At 40.4% G+C, this 26,393-nt stretch overlaps 1 protein-coding gene across 1 annotated transcript in view; it reads left to right on the top strand.

Moving 5' to 3' along the window:
* Positions 1–26,393, top strand: part of LPAR1 (lysophosphatidic acid receptor 1) — a 359,348-nt gene that overhangs the window by 267,560 nt on the left and 65,395 nt on the right. Inside the window, exons 10-11 of the mRNA XM_078436595.2 lie at positions 607–847; positions 11,135–11,294. Of these exons, the coding sequence (XP_078292721.1) occupies positions 11,250–11,294 (45 nt within the window). The 5' untranslated portion in view covers positions 607–847; positions 11,135–11,249. The remainder of the gene's footprint in view (positions 1–606; positions 848–11,134; positions 11,295–26,393) is intronic.

Here is a 26,393-nt window from a genome sequence, read left to right as displayed (position 1 = left end):
TGTCTCTCTCTGTCTCAAAAATAAATAAACGTTAAAAAAAAAAAAAATTTAAGTCTGTCCCTTATCCAAAGACAAATTTGTCCTACCTCTCAAGAGGATTTTCTTAGTCTTTTTAGTTGACTTTTCTTCCTTCATTTCCATCCCTTCTCTCCCTGCTCTCTCGTGATTGAACACACTCACTTACCATTTTTCTCTAACTCTGAAGTCTGTAATTCTAGCCCATTCCTGATCCACTATTACTAAACTACCCCCCCTCCCCCATTTTCCAAGAATAGGACACAAACTAGCTTGAGTCTGAGACTATATACAGAGTATGGCCAACACATCTCTCGCCTTAGTAGTGACAACGATTCTGAGATTTTTCTGCCAATTGTGTTCTGACAATTCCTAGTTCTTTTGACACATTTCAGGATAGTGTCCCTCCCAGTCAAGAACACTGTTCACAAGTGAAAACTGTATGCCACTATATAGCATTTGAAATCAGCACGGTGCGTTTTTTAAAATAATTTTGGGCCAGTCTCTTCAATATGTAGAATACTGGACTCTGAACTGATAAGATCCATGTAAAATAGGGCGATTGTGATGCTTTTGTTTCTCCTCCTGCAGGCAGCGTGTATTCCTTCCTTGGAATGCGTCAGCTGGGTGCCATATGGAAAGAATGATAGACTTTTAGGCCAAATGTAGAATGAAAGGTCTGATTGAAAAGCTGGAGAAGCAAATGGAAAAACTGATCCTATATGTAGGAAAAGACTTCAGAACACGAAATATATTGTCTTCAGTGAATATATTGAAGCAAGATCTTGGGCCTGATACTTTGAAGAGGAGAGGAGAGTTTCTGCTGCCACAGGTAGAGATGTATTTTAAAACAAAACATGAGGAAATGATTTGGTTTCTCAAGTGCTTTTCTGATTTCTTTGTTCTAACTCTGCATGCGAAGCAGATGGACTGAGAGTGATCACAGCTTTCTTCGTCCCAGCTGGACCATTTGCCTCACTGGTTTTATGGGAAGCAGTGGTAAGGATAGAAAGTTCAGATAAAAAACATAGCATGGCCCCATAGGCACCCTTTATAGGCGTTTTGAGGCTGAAATTCTCCTTTTATTGACTTTAGAAATAAGAAGTATTGATTGACTCTCAAAAGGTGAAGAATGTTTTCCTTTTTCTTGTGATTTTCTGGAGTTTTTTATTATGGTTTATATGCATTTCAGTTTATATTCATTCCAGTTTATATGCCTTTCAATTATGTAGCTTTTCTTTTAATAGTTTTAATAACTCCATTTTTTTTTTTGGTCCTGTTATGGTCACAGGTATTCTGTGTTGACACGGACACCGCTTATGCTGACTCTCCTGAGCACATTATTTTGATGTTTCACATGATTGGTTGCATTATGTCATCAAGTGGATTTTTCAGGGTGAAATAGATCCTGATTCCATTGAATAAGAGTGCCTTGTTCTTGCTGTTGCAAGTAAATGACGGTTTGGGTGAACGCATGCTTTTTGAGTCATCCTATATTTCTGACAAAATCATGAAAGTTGTTACCATCTTGTCTTTCTTGTGGCCAGGGTGGGTCACAAGAGAAGGTGAGCCACCAATGGGTGGCTACGTCCAGTCCATTTTTGCCCCCTGTGATTTGATTCTTTTTCATCAATTGGATTTTTTTTTTTTTAAATGGGAATTCTTTTAACTCTTGCAGTCTACTAACTTAACAAACTTGTGTTTTGATTGTAGGTAACGCACTTCATATTTTTCCTGGAATGTGGTGAGCTCTTCCCCGCCCCCCCCCCCCCCCCCCCCCGCTTTTTAATTGTGGTCACCTATATATATAACATAAAATTTACTATCTTAACCATTTTCAAGTTTAGGTAGTGTTTAAGTATATTCACATTGTTGACAGATCTCCAGAACTCTTTTCATCTTGCAAAACTGAAACTCGGTACCCGTTAAACAACAAGTCCCATTCCCTCCTCTCCTAGACCCTGGTAACCACCCTTCCACTCTATTCCCTCTATGAATTTGACTACTCTAGGTCTAGGAACCACTATTCCCTCTGTGAATTTGACTACCCTAGGTGTCTCATATAAGTGGAATCACAAAGTACTTGTCTTTTTGTTACTGGCTTATTTCACTTAGCATAATGCCCTCAAGGTTTATCCATGTTGTAATATGTGTCAGAATTTTCTTCTTTTTTAAGGCTGAATACTATTTCATGGTATTTCTATACCACACTGTTCATCCATTCACTTGTTGATGGATCCTTGAGTTGCTTCCACTTTTTAGCTATTGTGAATAATGTTGCTACGAACATGGGTGAACCAGTATCTCTTTAAGACCCTGTTTTCAGTTCTTTTTTTTTTAATTTTTTTTTTTTATTTTTTTAATGTTTTTATTTACTTTTGAGACAGAGAGAGACAAAGCATGAGCAGGGGAGGGGCAGAGATAGAGGGAGACACAGAATCCAAAGCAGGCTTCAGGCTCTGAGCTGTCAGCACAGAGCCCAACGTGGGGCTCGAACTCACGGACTGCGAGATCATGACCCGAGCCAAAGTCGGATGCCCAACTGACTGAGCCACCCAGGTGCCCTGATTCCTTTTTTTTTTTTTTTTTTTTAATGTTTTATTGATTTTTGAGAGAGCACAAGTGGGGAAGGGGCAGAGAGAGAGGGACAGAGGATCTGAAGAGGGCTCTGCACTAACAGCAGCAAGCCCGATGGGGGGCTTGAACTCACAAACTGCATGATCATGACCTGAGCTGGAGTCGGACACTCAACTGACTGAGCTTCCTGGACGCCCTCAACTTTTGGTTATATATCCAGAAGTGGAATTGCTGGGTCATATGAGAATTCCATGTTTAACTTTTTGAGGAACCACCATCCTGAGCTGAGCCATTTTACCAGCAGCACATACAGTATCATCAGCAGTAAAATAAAGGCTCCAATTTCTTCACATCCCTGCTAATACTTATTTTCTGCTGTTTTGGTAGCAGTCATTCTAACGGATCTGAGGTGGTATCTTGTAGTTTTGATTTGCTTCCCCTCATTATTCAGATGTTGACTGTATTGGCCTGTGTCTTTTGGCCATTTGTATATGGAGAAATGTTCAAGTTTTTTATTCATGTTTTAATTGGGTTGTTGGATTTTTTTTGTTGAGTTGTATTGTAGGAGTTCTTTATGTATTCTGGATATTAACCCCTTTTTAGATTTAGGATTTAAAATATTTTCTCCCATTCCGTGGACTGTATTTTTACTTTTTTTTTTTTTAATGTTTATTTTTGAGAGAGTGTTAGTGGGGGAGGGGCAGAGAGCGAAGGAGACAGCAGATCTGAAGCAGGCTCTGTGATGTTAGCGCAGAGCCCAATGCGGGGCTCGAACTCACAAACCGTGAGATCATGACCTGGGCCAAAGTCAGAAGCTTAACCAACTGAGCCACCCAGGCGTCCCTGTATTGTCACTTTTTGTTTTTGTCCTTTGCACAGAAGTTTTAAATTTTGATTTAGTCTGTCTCATCTGTTTTTTGTGGTGAGCTCTTTAAGTCTACGAATTTAACATCTTTTAAGAAAAGTTTGCTTTTATTGTGAAATCACTGTTGTGCCATTTGTCCTTCTCAGATATACCAATTATCCTTAAATTGGATCTCTACTTTCAGTGCTCCCTAGCCATAACGTCTAAGGAGTCTAGTAAATTCTATTATTATAAGTGCGTGTGATTTTTCTCAAGCTCATCTTCCATGGCGTCAACTTGATTTTCTGTAGTGGCATTTCTGCCTGCTGTAGTTTTAAACTTACAGTGTCAGCGGTGATACTATTTTTCTTCTTCTTATTTTTTTTGCTTTTATTTTTTAAGGTTACACATGGTTGCGTTTTTTTTTTTTTTTTTTTTTTTTAATGTTTATTTATTTTGAGAAACACAGAGAATAAGCGGGGCAGGGGCAGAGAGAGAAAGAGGGAGAGAGAGAATCCCAAGCAGGCTCTGTGCTGTCAGTGCAGAGCCTGACGCGGGGCTTGATCCCATGACTGTGAGATCATGACCTGAGCCGAAATCAAGAGTTGGACACTTAACTGACCGAGCCACCCAGGTGCCCCTAAAGTTTTACATGTTTGTGATGTAAAGTATCAAGCAGCTGTATGAGGCTTGCTCAAGAAAAGGAATTCCTTTCTCCCTACCATTTTACCCTTGCCATAGCTAGCATTTTTAATTATTTTAGTTACTTTGTTCAGTATTTGCATTGCACCTCTGAGATTTTTTACTTCTACTTTTTGACATATCAGTTTTAAATACTTATATATATCCCACGTGGAAGATGTGCCTTACACATATTCCCATCTATACCTCTCCATCCTAATATAGTTAGGTCGTGATTTTGATTAGGCCACTACTCAGTGTTAATGCCATCATGACCTTGTTAATGTTAATAGTTGAGCCATCTAGAATTTTAGAAAAAGAGTCCTTTTTCCTCTTCTGCAAATTCTTACAAGAGGAAAAAAGTTTTAATCATTCTTTTTATATTTACTTAGTCTTCTGTGTGCTTAGCATTCTGTGTACTCATTCAATCCTAAAATCTGTCAGTTCTAGAAGTCTCCTCTCAATAGATCCAGGTGGACAGTTATTCCATCAAGGCTGCTTTTTGAGTCCTATTACCTGTCATCCATTTATGCCAGAAATTCCTTTTGTTTTACACTCCTATTCCTGTATTACATGCCTTTCTTTTTCTCATTTTCCTCCCTGTTTTGCCAAAGAACATCCTCCAATAGAATTGGAGGTTGTAAATCACTTGCCTCATTGTCTTCTAGCTTCCTGGTTGCTGTTGAGAAGTCCAAAGACTTTCTGATCCCTAATTCTTTGTTTATGAGCCTCCCTCACCAACCCTCCCCCTCACCCCCCCCCCCCCAATTTCTGACTGGTCACAGTATTTTTTTTCTATCCCTACTGTTTAAAAAGTTTCCATGATGGTGTGCTTAATGTGGGCATATTAAAATCAGGTGGGCAGATAGGCAGGCACTCAGTAGACCCTAACAGTCAACAAACTTAAGCCTTTCTACTTTAGGTAATGTTTCCAGGTATGTGACCCTCCCCTCCCCCACCCCTCCCCACCCTGTTTCCTTTATTCTTTCATTCTGGAATTGCTTTCGATTTAGCCTTTGGATCTCCTGGGCTGCTCCTCTACCATTTTCCTTCTTACTGTTCTCTTTTCCTTTGTTTTTTGCTCTACATTTTGGGCAAGTTTCTTAACTAGATATTCCAATCCTTCTACTACTGCATTTTGAATTAGCAGTTTCTAAGTATCCTGCTTTTGTTTCAGTGGGTGCAATGTCATCTTTCTGATGTTACTACTGCTAAATGTTTTCATCTGCTCAGATTCGAGAGCAGAGTCTTAGTCCTTAGGTGATACAAGCCTGGCTTCAGATGGTGGTTAGCTTTGGTAGGGGGAATAAATACTAAGACAAGCTATAGCTCTGACCTCCCTATATCACATCTTCTTGTTCCTCCAGGTTTGAGGTTCAGAGTTTTTTTCTGCTTGGTTTCTGCCAGACTGTAGAGCTCTCTGCAGAAGGATACCACAAATTTCAAGCCTGAAAAAATTTCCTTCTTCATCTAAAAGCTTCTATTTATGTGTACCACTTTTCTAAAACTTTGAGAATAAATTTATTCTTTCCTGGTTTTAGCATTGATGCCTTCTTTCCCCCTTTAGTACTTTTTGTTCATCTGATATGTTTTGGGGATGACAACTTTGAAATCTTTACCCCTGTAAGCCGCCCCGCCCCCACCGCCCCAGCTTCATTTTCTGCTTCACAAAAACTATTTTTTGCTTTATTTTTATTCTGTTTTCTGATTTATTGACTGCCTTCATTTAAGTTCATAATTCAGAATTTTTTCTTTTTTCTTTTTTTTTTGGTTAATGCAGGCTCATTCTGATCACATAATTTTTAAAGTTTTTTTTAATGTAGTACACTTATTATTAAGTAAATATTTGCTCTATCCTAGAATCTTCCCTTCTCTTGAAGCATAATATTTTTCATTTGCCTGGTGGGTTTGGATTTTTCTGTGTTGCTTATCCGTAGAGAGGGAGGTCTATGCATATGCAGTATCGGGTATTGCCCCGTGTTCTTTCAAGAGACTGAAATGAGTCACTGTTTGACTCAAGTCCAGATGGAGGAAAATGGTTAGATTTATAGTAGATTAATTTGCCAATTAGAAATTCATCTTCCTTTGAGGCCGAGGGAGCCAGCATCGGCTACAGAAGTAAACAAAGGGGAGTTCGCCTCAGAACCAGACTTTCTTTTAGGTATTTGGTGTGGCACTCAGCAGTTAGTAATAAGGTCATTGTCACTTAGCAACGTTGGCCATGTCAGAAGCCAGCTGGTAGAGGTTTCCCCCTGACATGTTTTCTGGGGGCAGTCCTCATGGCCACATGTAAATCAGAAGTAAATACAGCCAGAGATAACTTGTTCAGCTGAAGCCAGGAACCCCTTTTAAGGAGTGAGTGTAATTTAAATGTACTCCAATGCTTCCTGGCTTTGTTCCATCCAACTCTCATTCCTCTGAACTAGGAGCGTCATTATGAGTCTGTTAGGGTCTCTTTTGCTTATTTTCTGTCCAAAAAAAAGTGTAGTTTTGCATGAAGGGGATATTGTAGCTTCGTCCATCCGTCAGCTTCCCATATTGATTCTTTCTAGTCTATTTTTCTGAAAATTTAAGCCAGGGGTTCCATCTATGGCTTCTAGGGCTGATTTCAGGATAGTTCCTATTTTTGTTGGTTATTGGTTATTTCTCTAATAATCTGGCGCAGGAGAAATGAGCCGATGTAGCTCTCTTATTTGTGGATTGTGTTTTGTACATCTGTTTTGAATTGTAGGGAGGGATAATGAGGTAATTCATACCCAATGACTACAGGGGAATAGATGAATGGACCAGTAAATAAGTAAGTGACAGCTGATCTTGTGCAAGTGAGGGGCATGAGAGGTGGTTTGTGGTTTTGTGAAGAATGGCACAGATCAGAAGAGATGCCTAGGACAGAGAATGAAGAGGAGAGGAGGGGCAACAGTAATGACCCAAGGGTAGCTGGGTTCAATGGGGCCAACCCCCATCACTCTGTGGCTGGAGCACAGTCTTCCAGCTCAAGCAAAGGAAGCGGAGAGCTGGGTTGATGGCAGATTGGAAGAACTACAGGACAGGCATCCAAATGCTTGGGAGAGTTTGGAGAGAGATGAATTTCTATAGAAATCCAGTTAGTGCTGTGGTTGGCATTGTGAGGCTCTGGGAAAGCAGGGGACCAACATGTCTAAGTGAGCTGGCTTACTCGCTTAGGGACTGAATGGAATTATTCAAGATGTCTTGTCATCTTGTCTAGCTCTCCCCATGATTTGTGCAGTTTGGTAAATAAGCTGGGAGGTTAAGTCTTATAAATGTCATTTTAGGACTTCACTCCCACGAGACAGCTGATTGATATCCTTTGAGGTAGTATTGCTTAGCCCTTGTTTTTTTAGAGTTAAGTCACCATATGCCATTTCATAAAGGGCTCCTATCGTGTGAGAATAGGTTCGACAAAAGCCTCCCAACTAGACAGGTCTGAAATGCTTTAGGAGAAGGCAGTTAATTTTCTGCCTTATTTTCTTTCTTTCTTCTTGAATAGATGCAGCTACTAGTCTGGGCTATCTATTAGACAGCTCAAGGATGTGTAATGTACATGTAATGTACATCAGAACTAGGAACACATCATTACAGTTTTCTACAGAGGAGAGCGGTGGTGCAGGATTCTCTGTTTCAGAGTTTGGGGAAATTAGTTACCCTGTAGGACCTCTGACTTCCATGCTGCTGTCTTCAGGACTGTCTGAAACTTTTGCTTAAGAAAACTCTAAGCCCTTTCTCTCCTTACTTTGTGTTCACGCAGGGGGCTAGTCTGCAGAAAGAGCACGGCCTGGCGCGGGGCCTGGTTCAGGTGTCAGCTCCCTTATTTCTGGGCTGTGAGGCTTTGGGTGTGTGCATGCTGCACAACCTTTCTAAGCCCCAGGGTTTCTGTCCATGAAATGAGTTAACAGTGTCTGTCTCAAACTGTATGTGAAACGAGTTCTTCAGTGCTCATCCTCTCTTTGGCTTTCATTAAAACCCAGTCTTCTACCTTTCCTCCTTTGCTTTTTTTTAATGTTTTATTTATTTTATTTTTTTGAGAGGGAGAGAGAGAGCGCGTGTGCACGTGAGCAGGGGTGGGGCAGAGAGAGAGGGGGACAGAGGATCCGAAGTGGGCTCTGTGCTGACAGGCTGACAGCAGCAAGCCTGATGCAAGGCTTGAACTCACAAACTGTGAGATCATGACCTGAGCCAAAGTCAGATGCTCAACCCACTAAGCCACCCAGATGCCCCTCCCACTTTGTTTTTTAGCAGGGACGCCATCTGGCATATTCATCATATGTACTTCTATATCCTTTTCTGCACTACAGGCTAGCTGCCCACTATTCACCTTTCAGGCAATTCTCTGTACTCTGAATATTGAAAATATTTTAAGGGGGTATTGCTTAACGACTTAGCTTGGCAGAAATGATAAGGCCTGAGCACATAGCATGAGTCTTTAAGAATAAAATCTCACTTGCCTGCTTCTTTTCGGAGTTTTGGTTATCATGCTCTTGATACATACATCCGTCCACACAAAATATGATAGGGCAAGACAACGTGAATTAGAAATACATGAAAAGGATAAAAGAATATAAAAAGATAGGGGTGATAAAGATAAAATGATACCAGGACAAAACAGTGCACCATAGGGGTCCCGTAATTTCCTCGGTGTAGGCTTGGCACTAGAGCAGAAAGGCACTCCCACATACATATACCTTTCTCCCAGGCTGCTCACTTAAATTCACAGTATGGTAAACAACGCCCCCCGCCCCCAGCCCAAAGCTACGACTAAGAACATCAGTGTTATCTCAGGGCACCTAAGGAATTTTGGGTCGAATGTTATACCAAAGTAGTTTGACAGCTTTACTTGTTAAGGACTATAGTCTCTCTAACAGAGGGAAGAAAATAGGAAGGGGCCGCAGTTCTAAACAAAAGCTTAAAAAATTGAAACTATAGTATGAAGGATAATGTGCAGTCAGGATAAAAATCAGAATTTAAAGTTCAGGGGCGCCTGGGTGGCTCAGTCGGTTGAGCGCCGACTTCGGCTCAGGTCATGATCTCGCGGTCCGTGAGTTTGAGCCCCACGTCAGGCTCTGTGCTGACAGCTCAGAGCCTGGAGCCTGTTTCAGATTCTGTGTCTCCCTCTCTCTGACCCTCCTCCATTTATGCTCTGTCTCTCTCTGTCTCAAAAATAAATAAAAAAACGTTAAAAAAAAAAAAAGAATTTAAAGTTCATAGAAGTTGCTGCCAAACCTAGATTATTTATGAGGAAGCAGTTGCGAGGTTTTGCGACTTACCCAGCATCATCAGCTAATACAGAGCAGTGCCAGAGGGTTTGGGGTTCAGAAGACTTGGATTAAGTATGCAGCTCAAGACTTAAATCTTTACTTTTACTGTAATGAAAAGTATCATTTTCCAGGAGTTAAAAGTGTTCAGGTATCGTCTTGCATGCTAGTGAAACTAGAAAGTGTATTTCCAGACAAAAGCGCCCTGAGGTCAGGGCAGGCTCAGTTTTATTCTTTATGCTCCTGGTTCATGGTAGATGTTCAATAAATATGTTGTCAATAAAAGAAAGGATATTGTTAGGTGCTATGAAACCTAAAAATGAGAAATTTTCTTCAAATGGAAGAATTGTCTTAAATTCTTTTTCTAAAATTTTTTTAATGTTTTTATTTTTGAGAGAGAGAGCGAGTGGGAAAGGGGCAGAGAAAGAGAGGGAGACACAGAATCCAAAGCAGGCTCCAGGTTGTCAGCCCAGAGCCCGACGCAGGGCTCAAACTCACGAGCCATGAGATCATGACCTGAGCCGAAGTCGGATGCTCAACCGACTGAGCCACCCAGGTGCCCCACAGTTGTCTTAAATTCTTAAAAAAAATTCCCTCGGGACTGAATTGCAGTGTGGAAACAGTCACATCAGTCTTGTGACAGAAATTGGGCCACGCTTTCTTGCAGAGAACTCAGCATCTTTTTGAGTTTTCTTAATGAACATATTAATAACAGTAGGCGTGTTTATATTTTGTGCATATCTAGCGTCCTCTCTCCGAGGATGTCACAAAGACTGTAGAGGTGCACTTTTCCCCCACTCCTGTGCGAGACTAACGAAGCCCTCCCACCTCCTCCCACCCGCACCACCCTTTGGAGTATTTGATTCATTCTCGTAACGGACTCCTATAACATTAGGATGTCTTGCCTTTTTAAAAAAATCTTAGTGGTGACTACGTTTCCTGAGGAAACGTAAACTTGGAATGTACTCAATTGTCTTAAGTTCCATACTAGACTGGGACTTGCTTGGGCCTCTAGTCCTGGTTCTGTCATGAATGAAATGTATGGCTAGTTTCTTTTCTTCTCCACACCTCAGTTTTTTCATCTGCAAGCGGGTATGCTTGGACTGGGTGATCTTTGAGACACTTGATGGTATTATTCTCTTTGCCCTTTCTGTTTAAACTATCAGTTATCAATCGTGGGTCACCTGCTTACTGTTGAATGAAGAATGGGCTCTCCCCTTGGCCCACTACCCCCAGCTTTATCGCTTGAAACTGCCTCCCCGAAACATGTAGCCAGCAAGGAGACCTGGATTCAGACTTCTGACTATGCATCAGTGTAACATGATTTGGATGAATGGTACAGAAGTGCTGGCTCTGAGATGTTAGATGCTGTCTACCGGATTCTTTTCTTTTAGTGTTTTTCTTAATGTTTTTTTCTTTTTTGAGAGAGAGAGAGTGCGAGTAGGGGTGGGGGAGCAGCAGAGAGGGAGAGGGAGACACCGAATCCGAAGTAGGCTCTAGGCTCTGAGCTGTCAGCAGGAAGCCCGACACGGGTTTTGAACTCATGAACTGCGAGATCATGACCTGAGCCAAAGTTGGATGCTTGACTGACTGAGCCACCCAGGCGCCCCCCTCCCCCCTACAACTGGATTCTTCTTTTCATTAAGCCAGTAGTTGGCATATGCAACGGGGGATTTTTGCTTCCTCTGGCCAGGAAGGAAGTGCTCGTCCTTTCAGGCTAAATGTGGGTTTTCCTCTCTTTTTCCAGGTACACAGTTTCTCCTAGCATGACCGTGATCTGATCAGCAGCTAGCATAACTTGACTCCTGTGTCTGGTGCCACTGTGCTGGGGCCTGGTCACTGCCCACAACTACAGAGCTGCCATGGTGACCACCTTTACTTCCACCCCCGCAAATTCACAGCCCCAGGTAAGTGATTCAACCTGGTATAAGTTTGGGCTTATTAATCTTAATTTTGTCAAATATTTAAACTGAGTTTCCGAAAGTACGTTTCACTCTAGGGATGGTGTGTAACCTTCTAATTGTCATTTGGTGGGCATTTGGCTAAGAGTGCTTTTATGAAGGAGGTTCTCTTTAGTTCAAGAAGCAGCTGGGACAGTGAGCAAGTGATTATAGCAAGCCAGCCTCTGTTGGTACGAATCTGGGTTTTCAGTGGTTAGAATGTCTGGCTATTCCTATAGGCATCAAACTCCCAGTCAAGATGGTCAGTCGTAAATCCTGCTGCTCTCCCTCTCTTGGCTTTTTGTAGGGTTTTAATGAATATCTCAGGACAGAGCTAATCTTACACCAAGTTTTCTGAATGTGGTTTCTAGGTCTTCTTCCTGTAATTATTTTGCCTTTACCTGTTCTAGGAACTTTGAAAGGAAGATGTAAGTCCAGAAACTTCTGAACAGTAGTCATGGGTTACTTTCTCTGTCCAGCGAAGAAGAACAGTTGCATGGCAAGAATATTTTCTTCAGATTATTTTACAGTCTGATCTATTAGCGTATTAACCAGATTCTTTCAGTTTTAACAGACAGTGTGGTACAGTCGGGGAAAAGAGCCTTTGGAATCGGTAGGCTTGAATTCACATCCTGATTGTTGGATAGCCTTAGACAGGGTAACCTCACTCCGCTTCAATTTCTTCTCACGTCACCATACTTCGCAGGATGGTTGTATGGATTAAACGATAGGATATATACAGAGCTCATAGTAGGTACTCAACAATTATAGTTTTCCATCTGCACTTCCTTCACCTTCTCCCCCTCCTTTTAGAGTGTAACCCCCCCATCTCATTCATGACAATCATTTTTAAGCCATGGTTAAAGAAAAAAACTATACCTTTGAAAAAGAGCCGTATTGATTGAACTTTAAATCTTGATGCAGAATATTTTTTCACCCTTCTTTTGTCCTGCATCATTTTTCAGGCTACTAAATTCTGTATGCATTTCAAGTAGGGGTGTTTGGAGGAGGGTGGAAGGAGGAAGGGGTAGGGAAAAGGGAACATTTTTACTTCATTTACTATAAATGCTTTTTGTCTCTTTTAAAAAATTTAAAAAAAGACCTTGGAATTTTATGATATGGATAAAGTCCTCCTTTATTTACCATTTTAAAGTGTTTGGTATTTTCCAGAAAGCTTAGTGTTACCATCACCATGTGTGTTTCTCTTTCTGGTAAATGGATCTTGTGTTTCCAGCATTTTCATTGACCTTGGCTATTTGGTTTCCATTCTCCTCGATAGGTTTTTTGGTGCTGCAGAGACTTTGTGAATGGGTAACGAGATTTAGTGCCCACGACTAAGGTCACCATGTCAGAGTCTGCTGCAGCTGCCTCCAGGCTATAGCCCTTCTTAGTTAGGCCCTAGCACAGCTTTTCTGGGCAAGGATTTTAACACCTCAGTCTTGGTGTCACCATTTGTCCAAATCTCCAGCGGGAGCCTCTTATCCACACATCTCTTTCCTCTCACACAAACTCTATCAGCTGGTGAGTAAGAGAAATATTTCTCAATGACTCATTTAATTAAGATGTTTAACATTGCCCAAGGTAGAAAGAGGTTGTATTTAATATAAACACTTGGGAAAATATGTATTCTTCTAAATCCTCTCTGGGAAGGTAAATTGGTTCAGTCTCTCTGGAGGGCAATTTGACAGTATCTATTCAAATGATATCCCTTTGCACATACCCTCTTCTCATCTTGGTAACTACATTAGAAAAACACTTGTACTTGAGTCCAAGGAGACATGCATAAAGATATTCATTGAAGCGTTAGTTGAAGGCCAAGAAGTACAAAACATTCTGAATATACAATAGTGGAATGACAATAGATTCAGGCATGTTGAGATTTAAGTACCATGCAGCAGTTAAAAAAAAAAAAATACATATCTCAACACAACTCTATTTCCCTAAGATAGCTGATGGAAAAAGAAAGTAAAATGCAGACTAATTCAGGAAGACATCATTCAAACTGTAGAACCATATGTATTTAGGGATAAACATATGGTACATTCATGTAAACACATAGCGAAAGGTCTAGAACATACATTGCCAACGTGAATGATGTTTTCCCCAAGAGGGCAAAACTTGGATCTTGGGAGATTAAAAAAAAAAATCCCTTCAAATTTAAACCTACCTGACAATATCTTATTTTTTAATATTTAATTTCTCTCATTAGGGAAACTTTAAGTAAAGTTTTCTCACTGAGAATCACCAGTGGGAAAAAATAAGTCAAGCACTGGGCTGGATGTACAAGGATCCCCGTAGTCACACTGCCCGGGTTTAAATCTTGGCTCCAACATTTATTGACTGAGCGAGGGTGGAGAAAAGGTATCCACCCTCTTAGTCCCTGCATTTCCTCATCTGCAAAATGAACATAATAATTACAGAGCCAATTTCATAGGATTATTTTAAGGATGAAGTGAGATATGTATAACACTTAGAACAAAATCTAGTACAGAGTGCTCAACACATCTTGGTTAATACTGTTCAGCAAGCTCACAGTGGCTGGCCTGGGGATCCAAGAATAAATAAGATACACAAGGCTTTTGCCTGCGGGGTTTAGAAAATGGAGTGGGACACAGAAAGATGAACAAGAAATTCCAATGCTTTGTCACAACTGCTATGATGGAAGTATGGCTACTCTAGGAGTGGAAGGGAAGCCTTCAGGAAAGACTTGGAGGACCAGGGGAGGCTTCTGGAAGGAAGACCACCAGGCTAGGAACTAATGTATCCTGACTTTGACAAGGGAGAAGAAACAGCGTGTGTGAATGTCGAATGTCCCGAGGGAAGAGAGAGAGCGCGCACAGCATTTGGAAGTTAGTTTGGGATAGTTGCACTCTGCTGGGGTGTGAGGTTGTAAGCAGAGATGTGCTAGAGCCTGCTCTGCCGGCGCAGAAGATCTGATTGTTCAATTTTCAGGAATTGTGTGAACCAGTTGACTTCATGCTTGTAACTTGAAATCAGCCAGGGTGGAGTATTTAACCATGGAAATTGGCAAACACAGTCCCTTACTCTTAAGAGCCCATTGTTAGATATTCATCAGCATACTTCTGGTGGTAGAGGAGGTAGATGGGTTAGGTTACAAGGTTGGAGAAGATTCTGCAGGGCCTCGCAAGCTACACGGAGGAATTTGACGTTAATCTTGAAGCCTGTGTAGCTTTGGAGTTTTGGGTCTGGCTTCAAACCCTGACTTTTGACAATTTTGGTAAGTTTATTATTTAGTCTCAAGCAGGGTAGTGAGTCTCATTATTCTTAACATATGTTGGGAACAGTAGCCTCTGATAGTTGGAGGCACCCAAGCCCACTGGGAAGGAGTCAGCTGTCAACTAATAGGTCCCAAGGAGAGGGAGTTTCCTCTTCTGGAGAGATACAGACCATTGTTGGGTCACTTAGTTCCCAAGATCCTCTGGCGAATGATGGGCCTCCTAATTACCTATATGTCAATTCTTCGCATGTAATTTGTGCTGTCAGATTTTCATCCAAGGCTGACTTGCCCTAGCCCCCAAGTCTGTATTGATGTCTACTCTTCCAACATCAAGGTTTCTCCAGGTTCAGAGAAGATAAAAGTAATTTAAATATGGCATCTCTTCAGGCAAGGCATAATAAGCATTTCACTCCATCAGCTTAGCCTGGTATTGTCTGGCACATCAACTTGCATTCTTTCAGAGTGAATTCAGGGACCTGTGTAAAGATACACCCACATTCAAGTGTGAAAGGCCTGACAATCCTTTTCTGAGGCAAAAACAACAATTAAAAAAAAAAAACCCTTTGGTTTTGTTTTCCTCTATTCATTTGGTAACAAAGAGAATTTTTCTAATCAAGGCTGCCTAATACTAGATATAAGCTAATTAATATGGACAGATAGCCTGTGATTGTTTCAGACAATAATAGGGAAGAAAGCTTCCATTGTCACCCCCGCTGGGGTTGCTGCTTAGCAAGTGAAAGATAGGCCTTGTGCTTTGAAGTGGGACAAGTTTGTGTTCCCTGCTTTCCTCCCGACTAGACGGTAAGGCGGATTTTTGTTTTCTTCTGTTGAGAAAGCACCTTGTTCTTATGTAGTTAGATAAATACAGAGGCGAAACCAGACTAGCGGCAGCAGGGAGGCCGTGCGTAGCTGATTTATAGCTGTGTTAGTCCAGGCACCGTTAAAGAGTTCCTTACCCAAGGAAAGTTTCAGAGATGAACGGGAACATGTCATCATTAGGTTGAATTAACGTGTTCATGTCCCCCAGATATGGGCGTGGGGTGGAGGTGGGATAGGAAATAAAACAACTTGCCACTGTAAATGGTCTTTTTCTGTTTCTAGAACTCTGTTTAGCATTACTTTAATTGTGCTTCATCCAATTACTGTGGGTAGAGGATGGATGAAGAGTTTTATTTTCCTTTTGAATGGAAGGGTCAGTAGTTCAATCCATGCATGAATGGTTTGGCCTCTCTCAAAGCCAGGACCAGTATTGAGAATTTCAAAGGTATTCAGATCCTACACCTGGGATTCCAGTAAGGGAGGACTGTATGGTATCAGTTATTTATAAGGTATTTCATTCTGCTCTCAATTGTGAAGTGACCTTCTTGGTTTTAAGCCCAGGAAACAAAAGCTGTTTTCGTCCGTCCATGTGATTTCCTGTAGCTGTCATGTCAAAGGCATGAATTGGGGTAGATATTCAGTGTCTTAACAGAGTGCTCCTCTAGTTCTGATCCAGCCTTTAGATGTGACACAATGAGGTCTCTACTTAAAGACGTCTCTATTTGTCATCTGGTGGAAGACCAGCATTTTTGAACATCATTACCAATTGGTTCCTCTGACAAAATCCATCATACTTCCAAAGTTTGGTTTTAGAGGTTTACTTCTGGTGTCAGAGACTAGATACTTTTGGATTAAAGCAATTCCATACTTAATGGGTTGCATTTTGGCTTTTTTTGTTTTGTTTTTTAGAACTTTTTATGATGGCAGTTTTCAAACATTCACAAACATAAAAAAGAATAATGTAACGAATACCAATATAGCCATCACCTAGATTCAACAGTTGTTAGTATTTTGCCATACCTGTTTCACTTCCTCCCATTTTGGGGGGAGGAGGAACCGCTGTAAAGCAAATGCATGGCATCGTGTCCTCTCACCTCAACCCTTGTACATCAATATGCATCTCTAAAAATAGTTCATTTATATAGCCATAATACTGTTATCACACTTGACAAAATTTAATTGTTTTCTTAATGTTTATTTTTGAGAGAGCGAGACAGAGCGTGAGCAGGGGAGGGGCAGAGAGAGAGGGAGACACAGAAACAGAAGCAGGCTCCAGGCTCTGAGTTATCAGCACAGAGCCCGACAAGGGGCCCGAACCCATGAACTGTGAGATCACGACCTGAGCTGAAGTCCGTCCGGTGCTTAACCGACTGAGCCACCTAGGACCCCACACACTTAACAAAATTTAAAACAACTGCTTAATATCATTTTATACTCCTCCATATTCAGATTTCCCCAACTGCTTTTCTAAGAAGTAGTTTTGCAGTTACGTTATCTTCTAAAAACATTGGTCAGATCAGTTTTCTTCTCCATAAAACCATTTGGTGACTTTTTAAGATTTAAAAGACAAGCCCATATCCCCCCTTTATTCTCTAAGTCGGAAATAGATTGACCTAGCAACCAGAATGTTTCACCACTGAAGGATAGAAAAATTAGACCCAGGGGCGCCTGGGTGGCTCAGTCGGTTAAGCATCCGATTTCAGCTCAGGTCACGATCTCGCGGTCCGCGAGTTCCAGCCCCGCGTCGGGCTCTGGGCTGATGGCTCAGAGCCTGGAGGCTGCTTCCGATTCTGTGTCTCCCTCTCTCTCTGCCCCTCCCCCGTTCATGCTCTGTCTCTCTCTGTCTCAAAAATAAATAAACGTTAAAAAAAAATTAAAAAAAAAAAAAAATTAGACCCATACCGAAGGTTCCAAAGTAAGAGAATGATTATAATTGTTAAATTATTAGTCACAAATGTAAGGAATTGCAGATACCTTGGTAGTGCTTTCAGACAAAAGTGTGAACAATTTGAGTATGAAGTATGTTTCCAGGGCCACACAACAAAGACATAATGTGGTCTGGCTTCATTGAACATGGAACTGAGGAAAGAGCATGGGCTTAGATGTAGGTGAATTTTGGCTCAAGTCCCAGGCCTAGGGCGTGTTTCAATATAGGTGTCTTTTCCAGTTTTATTTCTTTTAATCTCTAGAATTCAAACTATACTGTGCTCCCAAATGTAAATGGCAGAATATCCATTCGGCATAAGATGGCGCCTTAGATACCTGACATGAAATCATTTCCTTTCTCTCCCTCCCACCCTCCCATAATTGTTCTAAGAATACTTTACAGGGAGAAGGTGGTTACCTCTGCATATGGTGTGTGTAGATGATGTGCTTATGTTGTATGCCAGAAGATCCATCAAAGGAAAGCCAAGTTAGATAAACAGTCTAAGAAAAACTCCAATGCATTGCCAGGAATAAATGCATGTGTAGATAAACACTGAGATTTCTGACTTACTCTATCTTGAACCATGTTTCTATTAGAGGTAAAATTTGTTCTCGTATTGCAATTTAAATTCATCTATGCTCCCTTTTGTGTTTATAAGCTCAGATAAAGCTTGAGAGGATATTTTATTTCAGAACATGAGGGCACATTGTTTTGGTTTTTTTCAAACTAAGTAAAATAAAGGTGGGGGAAGAGAGATCTAGAGTTAATTAGCTCACATGAGAAGAGGTCATGTGATTTTTATTTAGCCTGAGTCCAGGCGGTGGTGATTGGGAAATGTTTAACAATATACTCATTAAGTTTTTTTTAGATTTTAATTCCAGTATAGTCAACATGCAGCGTTATATTAGTTTCAGGTGTACAATGCAGTGATTTGTCCGTGCTCATCATGACAAATTCTCTCCCTAATCCTCACCACCTATCTCACCCAGCCCCCACCCACCTCCCCTCTGGTAACCATCTGTTTGTTCTCTATAGTTAAGAATCTGTTCCTTGGTCTCTCTTTCTCTCTCTCTTTTTTCTTTGCTCATTTGTTTCTTAAATTCCACGTGTTACTGAAATCATGTGGTATTCGTCTTTCTCTGACAGCTTTCCTTTAGCATTATACCCTCTAGGTCCATCCATGTCGTTGTGAATGGCAAGGTTTCATTTCTTTTTATGGCTGGATAAAATTTCATTGTATATACACATCACGCCTTCTTTATTCATTCATCTATATGAGGGCACATTTTGAGTTTTCTGCTCATAGAAGAAAATTGTGCAAAGATACCTGGGGTAAACCACAAAGGAGACCTTTCACGTTTGCTTCTTTTTCTTTCTAATAAATTCTTTCTAATTAGTTTAGTCTTTAGTGATTAAAGCTGTCCCTTTATCCTTCAAAAGGGACATGGTTTTCTCCCTCTTACTGCCCATTATGGTGCCATCTGCCCATTTTCCTCTTCATGTGCCTAGCTTCTCCAGCTACATTTCTTTGAACTGTCACTGCAGCGTTTCCATGAATAAACACTAAGATGAGGGCAATGCTCTGGTGTGTTTCCTAGCAGAGGAGAGCATAATCATAGAGTCCAGGAGATTTCTGTCTTTGGAGAACTGTACCTTGCTATATAATAAGACTGTCATTTAAAAAATCAGCCTTCATTTGCTGTGGGTGATGATATTGCCATTTCATAATTGCATAGCAGCACTTAAGAACTGCCCTTAAGTTAAACTTATTTCATAAATGATAATTCCAGGCAGGCACAGGCTGGGAGAAAGCGAAAGTGGATTGTTACTTTTTCTTTAGCATCAGACAAAATGTTTATGAAAGGGTCATGGAGTAGATTAGTTCTCGAAAGGCTAGGTTGGCAATATAGTAACTTTCAGAGATTCAGACCCCCTTTGGGAGCAAGAACCTCCACTTTTGCAGGAAGAGAATAGCATATGGTTGAACTAAATAGCTGCCTGGTCTCAAAATATGTGCACTTAGATGAACTCCCATCAGCCAGCTTTGGGTGGTTTTGGAGCCTTGAGACCTCAAAAGAAGGTGCATTCATCTGCATTCATCTTTGGGCCCCAACGCTAGGGACTTTGCATGCTCCCAAACTCCGTTTAGCATGACTTTAATTGTAGTTGATCAGGTTACTAAAGAAACCTGGCAAAAACAATGGAGGGGAGGACCCAGAAGAATCCCAGCCCTATGGCTTATGTTCAGGACTTCTCTCTGACATGCTGGATTATATATGAGTGTCCAGTGGGAACTCAGGACTCAGCAGTCATGGTCAGGCAAAGATCCTACCTCTGTGAGCCACGTCAGGATGGAGACTCAGCTCATCAGCCTACTGTCTCTTTCAGGATTAGCTTGGCAAACTAGGGCTGCACAGCTTGCAGATGGGGCTTCAATTTGGTGACAGTGGAGAAAGAAAAGGTGAAAGGAACAAGGTGGCATGATAGGAAATCTGTGAGGATTATAGTTGTAGTTACGCCATGATGTTTAGCTTTCTCAGATGATGTATCTGGAGCATGCGTTCATTGTTTTGAGAACTTTTTTTGCATATTTTCCTTAAAATTAAAAAAAAATAAATCAATACAGTATTAAATGCTGCTGCTTTTTTTGGTTAGACATTTTATTGCTTTTTCTAAACTAGTCACAGAAAAAGAAAGCAGACAAACTCTTTATAAGAATAAAAGAGTACCTAAGTGTAGGTAGTAGAATACAGCAAAGACTTAAATAGGTATGCAGTCCTGTCTTTTAAAAATTAAACACCTGAGGGTTTCCTGGGTGGCTCAGTTGGTTAAGTGTCTGACTCCTGGTTTTGGCTCAGGTCATGATCCCACGGTTTGTGAGTTCAAGCCCCGCATCAGCCTCTGCCCTGACAGTGTGGAGCCAGCTTGGAATTCTCTCTTTCACCCTCTCTTTCTCTGCCTCTCTCTCTCTCTCTCTCTCTCTCTCTCTCTCTCTCAAAATAAATAAATAAACTTTAAAAAATTGAACATCTGATATATATCCATTATATCTCAGTAATGAGAAACAACTGTTAGATGGAATATTATCCAGAAAAGCTATATATAAGTGTGTGAAAAGTTATCAAGCACCTAGGAATAATAAGAAAATAGGTGTAAGAGCTCTTTGAGATTGTTTATCAAACTTTAATAGACATTAGAGATGACTTGGGACACCTGGGTGGCTCAGTCGGTTGAGCGTCTGACTCTTGGTTTTGGCTCAGGTCATGATCTCCTAGTTCCTGAGTTTGAGCCCTGCATCGGGCTCTGTGCTGACAGTGAGGAGCCTGCTTAGGATTCTTTCTCTCCCCCTCTCTCTGCCCCTTCCCTGCTCATGCTCTCTCTCACTCAAAAATAAATAAATAAAAACAAAACAAAACAAAGCAAAAGAGATGACTTAAATAGATAACTATCAGTAGATTGTAAGATTCATTGATTTGATGTGAGTTCCCTGCAAATGCATTTTATAGATTGAATGCGATCACAATAAAAATCCTATTTTTTTTGGAAGCCTCACAGGCCAGTTGTAACACTTATATAAAAATACAAAACATGGGGCGCCTGGGTGGCTCAGTCGGTTAAGCGGCCGACTTCGGCTCAGGTCATGATCTCGCGGTCCGTGAGTTCGAGCCCCGCGTCAGGCTCTGTGCTGACAGCTCAGAGCCTGGAGCCTGTTTCAGATTCTGTGTCTCCCTCTCTCTGACCCTCCCCCGTTCATGCTCTGTCTCTCTCTGTCTCAAAAATAAATAAACGTTCAAAAAAAAAAATAAAAAAAAATACAAAACATAAAAAAAAACCCCAAAAATGATATAATCTTAAAGGAGAAGAGCTAGGTGGGAAAAGCTGGACTTCCAGGTATCAGAATTTATTATACAGTTATAATGAATAAGGCAGTGGGTGTTTGTGTAAGGATAGATAAACCATCAGAAGAAATAGACACTAATCTACACACATACTATTATAAAAAAATTGGAACATGGTAATAAGGAAACATTCTGCTGTTAGACAATTTTGATGGGCTAATGGGAAATAATTTTTCATTTTTTTCATGGATGAATTACTTACTATTTTCATCTGTGAGTTCAAGAAAGGTGTGTTTAAAGGTGGTGGTTGCTTTATGAAAGTCAAGCTCTCTGGGTTACTGAATTTGAAAGTTTCAAGAGAACAGATATTACAAAAACTGAGTAAGAAGTACTCAATCCTTACAAGTAGGTGATGTGTTTCTCTCCCTTTTATAGATGAGGAAACGAAGTCCTGAGAGGGGGGTGTTAGATAACCAGCATTTCAACTCAGGTCTCACCGATTCTAAGGCTTCAGCTCACCTCCTCTGCAAATCTATGATGGTGCTTCCCATACCCCTTGCTGTCTCCCAGGAAACAAGAGTCGCAAGTGAAACACCCTCCCATATTCAGGTTATTCAATAATCACTCCCTGGGCCTGGTATAACCTGGAAGGGTGTTGCTACCCTTCCCTCTCCTTCCTTCCCCTCCCTCTTTTACTGACATCACAGCCAATTGGCTGTGACTCAGAATGAATTAGCTGTTTTGTTGTTGTGGTTGTTTTTTTTTTGTTTTTTTTTTTTTTTAAATTTTTTTTTTTTTTTTTTTTAACATTTATTTATTTTTGAGACAGAGAGAGACAGAGCATGAACGGGGGAGGGTCAGAGAGAGGGAGACACAGAATCTGAAACAGGCTCCAGGCTTTGAGCTGTCAGCACAGAGCCTGACGCGGGGCTTGAACTCACGGACCGCGAGATCATGACCTGAGCCGAAATCGGCCACTTAACCGACTGAGCCACCCAGGCGCCCCTTTTTTTTATGTTAAGTAGAGACGAGCATAGAGTGGTGTAACACAGTCATATATCTGTTACCTGGCTTTGTGAAATTTGAACACTTTGATGTCATTGCTTCCAAATCTTTTGGTCTTTAATAAATGAAACAAATAATCACAGATAAAGCTGAAGCCCCTTGTAGTCTGCCAAAATATGACTCATTAGGCCTCTTGGCTCAGATCATAAGGTGATATTTGTCATCTCCTTGCATATGTTTGTGGGTATATATACATATGTGGGAAAATATAAACAATATATAGTATTTTTGCAAGTTTTAGGTTTACTTATTTTGAGAGAGAGAGAGAGAGAGAGTGCTTGTGTGCATGCATGCACACACACGAGGCCAGGGGAGGGACAGAGAGAGAGGGAGAGAGAATCCCAAGCAGGCTCCACACTCAGCCCCGAGCCCAGCAGGGGGCTCGATCTCACAACTGTGAGATCATGGCCGGAGCTAAAATCAAGAGTCACAACTTAACCAACGGAGTCACCAGGGGCCCCTACTTCTGCAGAGTTTTAAGGTTCTTAAAAATGGTGTACTGCATTGTACTGAATGAAATGCTTGAGTCCTCAGCATATAGAAAGCTCTACTTTGTTCATTCTCACTGCTTTATAGCATACCTTTCTGTTTATATTGCAATTTACCCGTTTTCCAGTTGACAAATAATTATGTTGCTTCTGACATTTCGGTCATAAGAAGTACTCTCTTATAGAAGAGTAGCGATGAAAAGTCTTGGGCATGACTCCTTAGCACATGGGTGAGTTTTTCTAGGCTTAGACTTTCTCAGTCACGTGTATGAATGTGTCCAACTTTAGTGGTTTTTGCCAAATAGTTTTTCAAAGCAGACGTGCTAAATTTTACTCCCACCAACACCGAATGACCATCCTCACCAACTCTTGATATTTTCAGACGTGTTAATTTTTGCCAAGCCAGTGGAGATAAGTTGTATCTGACTGCAGTTTGTGTTTAACTCTCTCTTACTCCCTGGAAGAGTAATCTTTTCGTGTGATTATTGGCCATTAAGTTTCCTCTTCTGTGAATTGCCTATGCTTATCTTTGTCTATTCTGTTACTGCATTCTTTGGCTTTTCCCTTTTGATTTGTAGGAAGTTTTTACATTTCACTGTAAGTCTGTTTTGTGTGCATTGCCAAAATTTCTCCTAGTCTCCAGCTTCTCTTTTCACTAATTATAAAGTTCTGTTGCACAGAAGTCTTAAATTTCTAATTAGTCATTTTGTCAGTGTTTTGACCTTGTTTAGAAAAGTCTATTTATGGGTTACAAATAGATGCCTTATTTTCCTTTCAAAGTCTTAGAGACTTATGTTTTCACATATTATATTTTTTCACGTATTTATATTACCTGAAATTAATTTCTGTGTATATGGCATAGTTTATTTTTTCATACAGATGAACAGTTATGCCATTTTCTCCATTGATGGGTAAAGCAAGTCTCTAATACCGAGTTTCTGGCGCTCTGTTCCTTTGGTCATTCATGTATTCTGGGGGCAACATCACAATGTCTTAACTACTGTCACTTTCAATAAAATGTGGTATTCTATAGGGCAAAGAACTTCCAAGTTTTCCTGGATATTCAGATTCTTTTATAGCTCCATATCAACGTTTAAGAAACTTGTCAGGCACCATGAAGAACCCTTTGGGATTTTTTTCATTTTATTGCCCTGAATTAATATATTTATAGTGGGAATATTGGCATCTTAATATCTTTCTTTACCCATAAAATATTGTCTCTGTCTATAGGAACATAGTTGATTCATGTGGCTTGATGTTAACCCAGCAAACTTGCTAAATTCTATTCATACAATTATCTTTGTATTTTCTGTGTAACGGATTATCTCATTTGTGAAAAACAATAAGGTTTTTCTTTTTCAATTCTTTTTGTTTTTTGTTTTTGTTTTGTTTTTCTTACAGTTTGGCTATGACCATGAGTACATGCTAAAAAGCAGTTGGTAATTTGTTTCATTTGTTTTAAAAAGGAGTACTTCCATCAACTATGACAATTGCCACAGATCTTTTATGAAGTTAAGGAAGCTCCCTTCTACTTCTAGATTGCCAAATTATCACAAACGGGCACTAAAACTTACCAAACACATTTATTCATGTCTATTGAGATGATCATTGGCTTTATTTTCTTACCTTGAATTTGTGTGGTGAATTATATTATTAGATATTTAAATGCTAGATCATATTTGCATTCTGGAATAAACCCTGTTTAGTCTTGATATATAAAGCTATATTTGTATATTTTATATTTGTATATAATTATGTTATATAATTAGATATTTTAATAGAATTACATATAAACATGTATAAATATATAATATGTAATATATTATATAACATATTTAGGAGCTCTCATGTATGTTCCTTAAAAATATTGGCTAATAGCTTTTACTCCTTTTTAAAAATATTTATTTATTTTGAGAGAGAGAGCGTGAGTGGGGGAAGGGCAGAGAGAGAGGGAGAGCCCAATGTAGCGCTCGAATCCACGAACCATGACCTGAGCCGAAATCAAGAGCCAGACGCTTAATTGACTGAACTACCCAGGTGCCCCATTAATTTCTTTTATTCTTAATCTCCTTGTGTGTTCTCATAGTTATGGTGACTTCATACAAAGGTAACCAAATAAACTTTGAAAATATAAAACCAAAACAATAATATCAAGTAATTTTTGGTAGGTTTGATAAATGGAAGCACAATGCTGAGTGGCGGTAACACGACACATGGGGGCAGAGGCACTGGAGGGAAGGCTTGCATCAAGGGAAGAGGGTCACCTTTAGGCTTAATCAAGAGTGCATGTTCAAATATTAAGAATAAGCATTAAAGAACGGAAATAGAAAGTATGGCTGTTGAAATCTTTGAAGTGGAAAGAGGGAAATACAGAAGCTCCGTCTGTTCAGTTCGGTCTTCCATCTGATGTTCTTGGGTCTAATCCTGCTGTGGACTTTGTCCTGGTTCTCACATGTTATTCCTCCTGTGCCCTTATTCTTCTGGATGATGAGTTTGTCTTGGGTGGGGGCTGCTCTGAGAGAGTGCGACCTGTCTGGCCGCACTGAGATCCGGCCCTCCGGAGAGGTTTGCTGCTGGCTAGTGCCAGACAATGTGGAGCAGGAAGGGGGAGGGGCTATCCCAAGCTCAGGACCATGGTTTCTGGTCATTTCTCCTTCTGTGGCTTCGCAGACTTGACAGATAGTTGAATTTCAAATCGCAACTGTATGTGATTTATAGGCTTGGGGTCATGACTCCTTTTATCTGTTTCCTAGCCTGGAGCCTAAGCTAAGACAGACAAACTTCCTTGTTTTCCCCAGAGCAATTGGGTAATTTTTTTGTTTTTTTTTTCCTGGTCTACTCTTTTACTGATGTGGAGATCTTGAAGACTTCTAGCTTAGTGATTGTTCTCAATTCTAGCTCACTGCCTCCTACAAAGCTGAGGGCCCATCTTCTTTGGCCCGGTCTCCATAATCTGTCAATGTATTGCCAGGGGGACCTATTGCCTTGGCTTGTGTTTCCCTTTTAACTCAATAATGCATTAAGAAGACTATTACATTTTCCCTATAACCTCTTAATGTTTTAATGATTTTTGTTTTCATTCCCTCCTCTTAGACCAACTCAAATTTTTCTCTGGAATTTTGGTAAGTAAAATGTTTCTCACTTTATCTCTGCCCATTACGAGGGGCTGTAACAGATATAAAGTATTTTCACGGAAGTACAATCTGCTTTCCCTAGTTTCTCTTTACATATGGACACATCTTATTCACATACGTTGTTACTTTAAAAGAAGAAGTAGTATTTTGTCTACCTTTTCAGGTAAACTCAAAAAATCTTGTAGTTGCCATTCTTCAGCTACTCTGAGAACTCTAGCTTTCAAACATTTTCAGCTTCTATCAGCATTGTTTTGTGGCCCATTTTCTATCTCTAGTGGCAGATCATCTCACTTTTTTGTTTGTTTCTAATTTGAGGCTCTAAAAGTGGGTGAGAACAATTTTGCTTAATAGAGACTTAATGGCAGTTAATTCTGTGCTCTTCTCTCTCTCTCTCTCTCTTTTCTTTTTTCTTTTCTTTTCTTTTTTTTTTTTTTTGGAAGGGGGAAGAAATGTGTAGAAGGTCTGATTATTTTAGATTGAAGAACTTGAATTGCAGGGGTCTAAGAGAGCATCCACACCTTACTTTACGAATAAGAAAACCAACATTCAGAGCAGT

The sequence above is a fragment of the Panthera onca genome, chromosome D4 (assembly GCF_046562875.1).
Source record: "Panthera onca isolate mPanOnc1 chromosome D4, mPanOnc1 haplotype 2, whole genome shotgun sequence".
NCBI lineage: Eukaryota > Metazoa > Chordata > Mammalia > Carnivora > Felidae > Panthera > Panthera onca.
This window is presented reverse-complemented; position numbering and strand designations above follow the sequence as displayed.